The sequence below is a fragment of the Chaetura pelagica genome, unplaced genomic scaffold, assembly GCF_000747805.2.
Source record: "Chaetura pelagica isolate M959 unplaced genomic scaffold, ChaPel_1.0 scaffold12, whole genome shotgun sequence".
NCBI lineage: Eukaryota > Metazoa > Chordata > Aves > Apodiformes > Apodidae > Chaetura > Chaetura pelagica.
Genome location: NW_009952801.1, coordinates 3286725 through 3296620, shown reverse-complemented (window position 1 = coordinate 3296620; position 9896 = coordinate 3286725). Strand labels below are relative to the sequence as shown.

Here is a 9896-nt window from a genome sequence, read left to right as displayed (position 1 = left end):
TGAGATAAAATGCTTGCAAAGTAAGTAAAACTCTTAAGTAAGGATTCTTATTGAGATCCATATTTGATAATATCTATTTTAACTCCTGCAGGATTTCACAATAAATAATACTGGGTGATTATGCCTCTCAGGTGATAAAATCGGAATATATTAATAAATCACAGGCAGTAGTTGATAGTTGATTGTTTTTTCTTATGTGACTGAATACAGCTATATGATAAATTCCAGGAATACAAGCGTATGAATATGTGGTGTTGGCATTTTTTTTCATAACAGTATCTCCTAGGTATTCTTGGATCTATATTGCATCTTTTTTTTTTTTTCTTTCTTCTCTTTTTTTTTTTTTTTTTTTTCAAAGTTTATTTCTACATGGTTTTGAAGCTATGGTAACCTTCTGATTTGAAATAAAGACTACTGGAAAATTCTAGGCAATGTAAGCACCATTTTCCGTGCAATGCAAAACTGTATTATTTATATGTTCCTGATACTTTTCAAAGAAAGCACTTAAGTATACTGTTCTGCAAGAACTCCTTTGCATGATACATACAGTTGTGAACCAGATTGCAATTTACATTTGAACGTTTTTTTGAGAAGGGTTTGTATAAACTACAGTATTTAAGAGTTCAATGTGAGAGATGCACATACACAATTAATTTAAATGGAGATTACCTATTTTGATCTAGAGTCAATCCTTTTCTCTGATTACTGTGCTTCTTTGCTGCATTATTGCCGCACGTTTGGCTCTAACATAGTGTGTTTTAATTCAGGCATTGCTGAATTTTTATTGTGACTCCTGTTGGTATTTTAAGGCCCTTATTTATTTACTTGCAGTATATTATTGTGCTGAATAGTTCTTTTTTACTTGAAGGTGTTGTTTCCCATGGGCGATGAGGCAGCTCTTTCCTTCCTTCCTTGGATGACTGATATTTTATTACATAGATTTCCACAGGCATGTGATTTGTATGCTAGGATGTACAATTTTCCTTTTTGGGGCGGGTGGGGGGGGGAGCGCCGCGGAGAGGGAACTTATGGCAACCAGCAGGGTTTTCTTTGTTCTTCATCAGCCATCCTCTTAACACTTGGATCTACATAACCACATTTAACTACATCTGCTATGGTCATGACCAAACTCAGCTATCAGGATTTCATCATCATATCACACCAGTATAAAAATTATACTAATCTCAGATATGTAAGATAAGACATCCTAGAAGAGCATAAATTTAAAACTACACGATGCATATCCCTCCTCTGTAAGGTAGAAGGAAATCCATGTACCTTCAAACTGATTCTACATGTATTTTAAAGTTGTTCTGGCTGAAATGATAGTGAAATCCTGATCGTGTGTTTTGGTCCATAACAATAACTGCACTGTACATGAAGCTGTAGCAAGGAGAATGAGGATTGTATAAAAAGGAAAAAAAAATGAAACCCTCTCACTATATCATTGTTGTCATAGCATTCAGTACAGGCTTTACTGATAATACTACTTTCCTACTGAAAAATCTGTCTTAAGACTACTGTGAAGTATGGCTTTATAAGAACCAAAGCTGTAGCATTTGTGAAAGTGACTACTGAGGAGCAGCAGAAAACAGGTATGCATTTATAAACTGAATGCATAGTTGTTTTCACTTTGATAGGAAAACATCAATCAAATACAGGCGCTTTTTTTTTTTTTTTTTTTTTGTAGCCACAGTTTTAATATATAAGTCCGAAGGAGGGCCCTAGGGAACCAAAATCTCTTCTCTCACACACCCCAAAACATTTAAACTGTCTTTTCAGAAATCCACCAAAGGAAAAAGGGAAAACCAAAAGGCTCAGTTGCCAAATATTAGTTCTCTAAAATGCACATGAATGGAAACATGTGCTGTAGCCTTCTTCTATCTGTAGGAAAAAACCTTGATACCAATTACCCGACACCCAGGAATAAGAGAAGGACTCTTAAATTTGAATTAGCAATAAAACTGTACTCCATCACATACTGTAGCAAGTAATGACAATAATTTCATCAGTGGTGAGGTATTACCATGTCAAAATATGGTTTTCTGTCCTACAGGGGGCTGTTTAGTGATGCGCCAACCAGATGCTGACAGGTCATGTAACCCACCGTGCAGTCAACCCCACGCTTACTGCAGTGAGGTATGTGCTACTGCATTGGGGCATAAAACTCCCCTGACAGGGCCTCCCACAGTTCTCTCTACATTACAAAGATTATGCCAATAAAAAGTATTTTCAGCAAACTGTTAATTTGTTAAAATCAACTTCCAACCATTTTCTATCTTTCAATTAAATTTTGAATAAACTCTGTTGATTTGGTACAAACCTGCATCGAAGTATATGAAGAAGGACTGTGCATACTAGTACTCCTCAAAACAGTCTTCTTTTCCAGTCATCATGTTGTTTTGCTTTATGACTCACAGAAAACTGTGTTTTTGTGCTACACAGTGTAAAACACTTGTTCCCTACAGACTAGAATGTGCAGTTGTGAAGATGGATACACTGAAGTTATGTCCTCTGATGGCACACTTGAACAGTGCACTCTCATCCCAGTGGTGGTGATCCCCACCATGGAGGACAAAAAGGGAGATGTGAAAACCAGTCGAGCTGTGAACCCTACCCAGCCCTCCAGTAACCAGTCAGGACGAGGAAGGACCTGGTTTCTACAGCCTTTTGGGCCAGGTGAAGTCATAAAATGAGCAGTTCCTAATGCTAAGTACTGCTGCAGAGTCCGGCATTTTTATTTTTGTGATGCCAAGGAAGAAAATAACAAAAACCCGTAAGTGCTTATTCAAGAAGACAGGCATCTGCCCTGACTGAAAACAATGGAAGAGACACAAGCAACCCCCTAGCTTTCTCAGCTACTCCCTCAGTATATTTAATGAAATCCTGTATTGTGGAAGATTTCCTTTTAATCTCTTCTACCTGCTAAAATTTACAGAAGCTATTTGAAATGTGACTCTAGAAGGGAGGTGGCTGCAAAGTTGCAAGCCAGGGTATTAGGTTATGCTGTCTCAACCAATAATTCTGATGACAGAGGAGTGAAAAGGTATCACTGAATACTACAGAGGGTAAGGGCTGCTTAAAATTTGCAGCCGTAGAGTAAATTGTAGGAAAAGAATCAGTATAGATATGCTAATGCTCTTCTGCCACATCCATATTTAAACTAATTCATGTTAGACACAAGTTAACCATACAATTGCCATTTAGTATAGCATGCTCTAGGTCTCTATCTATTTGCTTTTATGATGGACCATGCTCTTCAAAGCTGTGCAAGGACTTATGTGAAAGAGTGGCAAAAATATATTAAAAGACAGTTATCCCATCAGAAATACTTTATAAAGTCTGTCATATAATCAGATTTCAGTAACTATTTCCTGGTACTATTAAGCATTGAGATAAAACTTTAAGTAACAATTTAACATAAAGAGATCTGATGCTTGTCCAAAAATGTTAATTATGTTAAGAGAGCATTGGTTATAATCTTAAATGTCTTTTAAATCACATAGAGCTAAATATTCTAACACACGTCTTAGAGTGTTAATTTATTTCTAAAGCTTTTATGAATGGTTTTAACCTGAAAATTGAAAACAGTATCTCTACATGCATGATCTGTAAATTGCTGCAAGGTGAAAAGTACAGTAATACTTGTAATAAGCCGATTAAATAACGTTTAGGTTAGAAATCCTTATGTTAGATCCCATTAGGGTTACTAGTATTTATTGGGGTTTGTACTGTGATGCTATATTTTATACCTGTGATAAAATTATATTTACTCCAACTAGTTAATACTTTAATCTACAATAAATTTTAAAAAAAATATTTTAAAAAATTAAGCTTTTCTGGTCCTCCTTTAAAAAATGGCATCTTACCAATTATCTTTTACTCATTCCAGCTAACTCCACCTGGAAGTGCTAGAGGGTGGCTTGTAGCAGCCAGAGTGCCCACAATAAGCAAATGTCAGACAGTCACCTTCGACTAATTAGGAACATGGATGTTCATGTGAGCTCAGACACGGTCTTTGGAGCAAGGAACTGCTGAGAGATTTCATGAGAACTCACCAATTTTTCAGTAATCCAAATTAGGAAGCTCAGCTCAGATCAAACCAATGGTATTCATGTATGAACAAATGTGGGAGAAAGCAAATATTTTGCACCTTAGATGATATTTATGCTTGATTATTTTAATTCTAGGATTGGGTAACTATTGGAAGGGTTTTGATTTATTCTAGCATGATTATTCCTTTCCTCACAGTTTCTAAGTCTGGAGACAAAATAGTTCCTTCACTTTCTTTGGCAAATTAAATTGCAGTTCCAGAAAGAAAGGTATTTAAACTCTATTCTTCAGGTGACTGTACTGATGTACCCAAAACAGATCAATTTGGGATACCAGTTCCCTTGTATACATATAAATAATCTGCGTGGGGGAATTCCGAAAGGCTGATTTAGATGCCTGTTATTGCATAATATGAATGACCTCATTAACAGACTTCCCTGCTTTGATAAAAATAAATAAATCCATACACACAGTAATGCCAATCTTTTTTTCAAGAAGATAATACTATTTTAAAACAAGCAAACCCAAACCAACCTGAAGCTCCTTATACTTACCAATGGAAATAAGCCAATGAGAGAAGAAACTAACCTATTTAGCAGTACTGAAGTCTGAATTCCTCTCATTAGTATTATAATATCATTTATTATGTCAGGTCAAATCTACTGTTCCCTCTTGAATAGATCAGTTATTTAAGTTACATCAGTTATGAGATAAAATTTTCATTAGGTTGATGGATGCAATGAAGCTAAAATGTTTTTATATTAATTAGTCTTGAACCAGTTGTTCATGTGACTGCAAGACTTCACATTGCTAGAGAATAGAAAGCCTGAACTTAACTGCACAGTAATAGAGAGAGCTGCTGTGAATTTGAACAAAGTCTGACTAATTTTTGTTATTATTATATTTTGTTCTGCAGAGGTATCAAGAAGCACTAAATATTGGGTCATAAATATTTTACTGTGTTTGCTTACATTGCAAATATACATGACTTCATGAAATAAAAATGTTTCCCCTTTTAAATTAAATAAGGCAACTTTTAAAATGCAATTTTCATTGTCAAGGTGCTGCAGCAAGGCTAGCTAACTGCCTGTGTAATAATAAGTTCAAAAAGCTATTTAGAAATTTGCAAAAAGAGTCAGATAAAAGTAAGGAGTCAAACAGCATGCCCTGACCTTGGGTTGTGACATGCTCATTTGGAATTCATAACAAAACCCCACAGACAGAGAAAGTCACACCATTTTTCTTGGGATAAGTGAGTGCGTCTAGGATCAAGGCAAGTAGAAGAGTGGGATGTATAGCTAATCCCACAGGGATATTATGTTCAAAATGCAAGCTGTACAGACTGCACATAAATACAATCCATATTAACAGACAGTTGTTCTATTTGTGAGCAATAAAACTTGCATTTTGTAGGGGAATAAATTGAAAAATTATTACTTTATGCAGTAGAGAAAGTTGTGTATATGCAGTTAAGGCATGGATGAGGCAAAACATGCCTCAAATAGCAACAAGAATGAAAATAACAGGCAGATTGATTTACTGGAGCTGGAATGGAAAGTGACACTAACAGCATAAATGAGTCCCACACTGATGAGCTGCCCTGTGATCATACTGAAGGGCTGCTCGCTACCACCAGGCCCAGGGGCTGGGATTCTGGGGGTCTCCCTTGCTGCCTCTGCCCCACCTCTCAGCTTCTTTCAGATTACCCAGACTGCAGCTGAAAAGCAGAGCACAAGTGCACAGAGAAGCTTGGTTGTTTAATAGTATTTACTCTAATTAAATACTATTGCTAGTGAATAGTTTATTTTACATTATAAAAGTATTTCTTTACTATATCAGAACTAATACCTCAACAAGACTAACTCAAACACTACTGACTAACATTCATTCCTTTTAGATGGGAAGCTGAAGACCTGGGTTTATGGTGTAGCTGCTGGTGCATTTGTTTTACTCATCTTTATTGTTTCTATGATCTATCTAGCCTGGTGAGTTCTTTAATTATTTGCAAACAAGCAGTCCCACACAGACTGTAATGCAAGCATTTACATATGCTGCTGTAGAAACTGCAGGCACTTCTGTGAACTGCAGTGTTTAATTTTCCATGTCTTTTTGTCCAAGCTCATGTTAGTGGTCCCCAGCTGTAGTCTAGATGGTTAAACACATGCTTTCCTGAGGTCAGAAAAACTTCTTACAAAGATGAGGTAGCTTAGTGTATAATTTATTTTTGTTCACTTTATCTCTGTAACAACGTACTGTGTCCATGATAATTTCATTCTGTGATAAATTCATTGCATCTGTATCACAAAATGCAGAGGGAGGTAGCAAGAAGAAAAATTAGTTATCAGGCAAGTCAGATTTATGTTTGGCAGGATATAAACAGACACAATGAAAAAAAGTCTGAAAATTTTCTCATGTGTTTTTCATACATTAAATAATATTTAGTTGAAAAAATCTTTGGGCATGTTTTTGCAAGAACCTTTGAGAATGCTCTTCCTGAAGCTTTCTAGGTTCTGTTTGGAATTTCTGGTCCAAATGTGCAGGTGGAAGGTGAGGGAAGTGTTGTCATACACATCAGTTTCTTGGCTGTACTGCATTATTAGGCATTTGAAGGGCTTCTGGACTTGTTTGGTTTTTAGCAAACCTTCCCCAGAATTTCACTTCTGTCTCAGTAAGGAACAAAATACTGGGTTTTTTGAGGAAAAGAAAATCCATTAGCTGACAACTCCACTGCAAATTATTTTAATCTGGGGCCACTGCAAGCCATTATAACCACTTGTTTGTTAACAAAAAAATAGATGTGGGCTAACTCAAGGCTAGATAGTGTATGGTTATGGCTAACAAACATATCCCTGCTGCTTATGACTGGTTTGATTATAACATCTAGAATTAATTATATTCATTCTAGCAAGTGTAATGACATAAAACTAATCAAAAGGTGAAACTTCCCTGTGGAAACCCTGGTTATGAGGGTTATGAGGTTATGATTTGAGTCATATAATTTAAAAGAACCTGATTGCAGCTTTGATGCATGACCAAATATTGCACTGCAGGCTCTGAGTTCTTCTGAAAACTGGCTGATCTTGCAGGATTACTTGCCAAGGATTTAATCAAGTCACATAGGTGCTGTAATGGCCTGTTTCTGAATAACTGAACTTTGAAACTAGATATTGCTTTAGGTTGATAAAGAGATTAGTAGTGATCCAAGTGAAGGCTAAAGGCTTTAGAATTAAAGCTTTTACAAATGAATAACCGAGTGCATTACCTTAAAGCACACTCATCTTTCATTTAAGATTGAAATTTTTCTTTGATATGTTATTAGTTTCTTGGTCTATTTACAAATTATTTTATTGTTTCAGCAAAAAGCCAAAGAAGCCCCAGAGAAGGCAGAACAACCGACTGAAACCTTTAACCTTGGCTTATGATGGAGATGCAGATATGTAAAATGTAACATCTCATGGTGACAAATGGAGTCTAAATTAATGGCTTGAAATCAGAAGGTATCCAAAGCCACAGGGATTTTCTATGGAGTGGATTGTTTGGACTTTTTCTTTTTTGTAACTCCACCATAGATAAAGAAGGATGTATTTCATAATGCCTACAAATATTCAAGTTATTATTGCTTTACTTTAGACCATCAGCACTGAGAAAGCTGGCAGAATCACACTAATAGACACTGCAGTTGGAGATTTGTGGTCTTTCCTCAACCTCGCAAACTATAAGCACCACTTCTGTCTCCAGAATACTGTAGCTGACATAGTTTTAACAGTCGGAAGCCCCTGCAACATTAACCAAGTATAATCAGTACGCATGAAGAGTTTGTACCAAGCTATCTATGACTCTTTATATTCAAGGATAACATATATTCTCAGTTGAATCATACATACTACTCTATCAGATTATATACTTGTTAAAGAGCATTTTAGTGCTTAGTACAATATTAACTCCTAACTGGGACTAACCCAATGAACAAGGTCTATGGTTTACCAGTTGATGATAACTTGTGTTAACCTGCATTTCAGAGGGTGATGACTAACTTGCAAAATTCTGTCCTATTATCACTCCAAAGTATAAAGGCCTCATATGTACATCCAGAAATCTCATCCTCATATGTACATTCTGAGATTCAGTATTTTCTAGCAGTTGCTGTCTGGAAAAAGAATACCCACTGTAAATGGTACAATACGTTTCTACTTTCTCTAATTCAAACTGTTGCCTGCATCTTTTTTGCTACATGTAAGGCAAATTTTTGCACTATATTAGTGCAGCATGATATGCACTTAACTAGTATTGCCATAGAAACTGCCTCTTTTCAGAAAGGATGATGATGTATCTTGTGCAAGGAGTGTCAAGTAGACAGGTCTCGTATCCTGAAGAGAAGCTTTTGGTTTGGACTGCAACTAGATGGAACCGGCTAACAACGTGTACTGCACAACCCGTTCCTTGCCACAGCAGCCATTTGTAGTCTATATCATGGCAGTAATACAAGTGTCTAGTTTCTTGCCCATCTACCTATACTGGTATAGATCGTCCTGCTGGTTTCTAATTGTACTTTGAAGGCTGTTTATGACTAGAATTTTTATATTTGTTAACTTTGTTAGAAAAAAAAGAAGAAAAGTGGTTGCCCTGTAATCTTGAGTGATATACTTACTGTCTGAAAAGGTATTCTGGTTGTTTGTTCAACTAAAATAAAATGGTTTTGCTCTTTTTTCCTTCCACTAGTGAGAGCCTTTTCACTGTTGCTGACAGTGCAATACTCAGAGCCCTTTTGTCTTTTCTAATTAGGATAATTGGATGGACACTTTTAATTATTCAGTTAAACTCTTGAATGTACTGACAAGTAAACAATGAGATCAGTAATTTTGTCATTTTAATACTCATGACCTTTAAAAAAACCTCTGGCAGTATAAAAATTCACTGAACCTCTTCCATGCCTGTAGCTTTTCAGTTATGCTTCTGATATGAAGTTCATTGACTTGCCACTGTATCTACATGCCTGTTACAGATGTGATTCATGACCTGAGAAGGGTTATTCTCATCAAATGGCTTCTGTGTGTAGTCCGAACATATAAGTGACTGTGTCACTATTAAGCAATACAAAACTTTATCAGGCAACCTCTCAAAAATGCTTGTTATATAAAGTTCAAAATTATGTCCTCAGGTCTTTTTTTATAACCTAAACCATTTCTGCCTACTCATCACTCTACTTACTGAAGAAGCACCAGTTTTTGCATACTGAATAAAACTGTAGCTTTGCAAACATTGGCCCAGATCCACTGAAATCTATCACAAGACTCTCATGGTCATCAATCCTTAAATAGTCCTTAAGTACCTGCTTTGCTCCATGTAGAATATTCTTGAACCCGTGTGCATTTTGTGCAATGTTCAAGAGAGATCATGGTCCTACTGTAATTTAGCTAACTTATATTACTAGTCTCCATCAAGAAAATTATCTTTCTCCCACTGCATAAGTATTCCTCAAATGGGTATGGTGAACAGAGAGGAAGAATAGTAACAATCATTTATACAGATTTAATTTCTCATTTTATACCTTGATCTAGCCACAGCTGGTGAAGTGCCATGGCCCCCAGCCACAGCAGTGCTTCATTTGTATATGTATAGCAGGACTGGGGGCTTCAGTATTACATCATTTTGTAAAGATCCACGGTCTTTTGTAAAGAAAACCAAACCAAAACAAAAAACCTTGATAAATTTAATTACTTCAGCATTCTTGAGTAGGAAACAAGAAAAACCTAGTTGATTCCTATTTTGTCAGACATTAAAAAATGTGAAAAATATATAATGTTAAATATCATGTGGAGACACAAAGCTTAATAATTATTTCT

The 9896-nt window shown here is 36.0% G+C and overlaps 1 protein-coding gene across 1 annotated transcript in view; it reads left to right on the top strand.

Annotated features, from left to right (window-relative positions):
- The window catches only part of THSD7A (thrombospondin, type I, domain containing 7A), a 196484-nt gene extending 188538 nt beyond the window's left edge, over positions 1–7946 (top strand). The window contains exons 25-28 of the mRNA XM_009994927.1: positions 2057–2139; positions 2469–2679; positions 5951–6038; positions 7410–7946. Of these exons, the coding sequence (XP_009993229.1) occupies positions 2057–2139; positions 2469–2679; positions 5951–6038; positions 7410–7494 (467 nt within the window). The 3' untranslated portion in view covers positions 7495–7946. The remainder of the gene's footprint in view (positions 1–2056; positions 2140–2468; positions 2680–5950; positions 6039–7409) is intronic.
- Positions 7947–9896: the final 1950 nt, after the last annotated feature.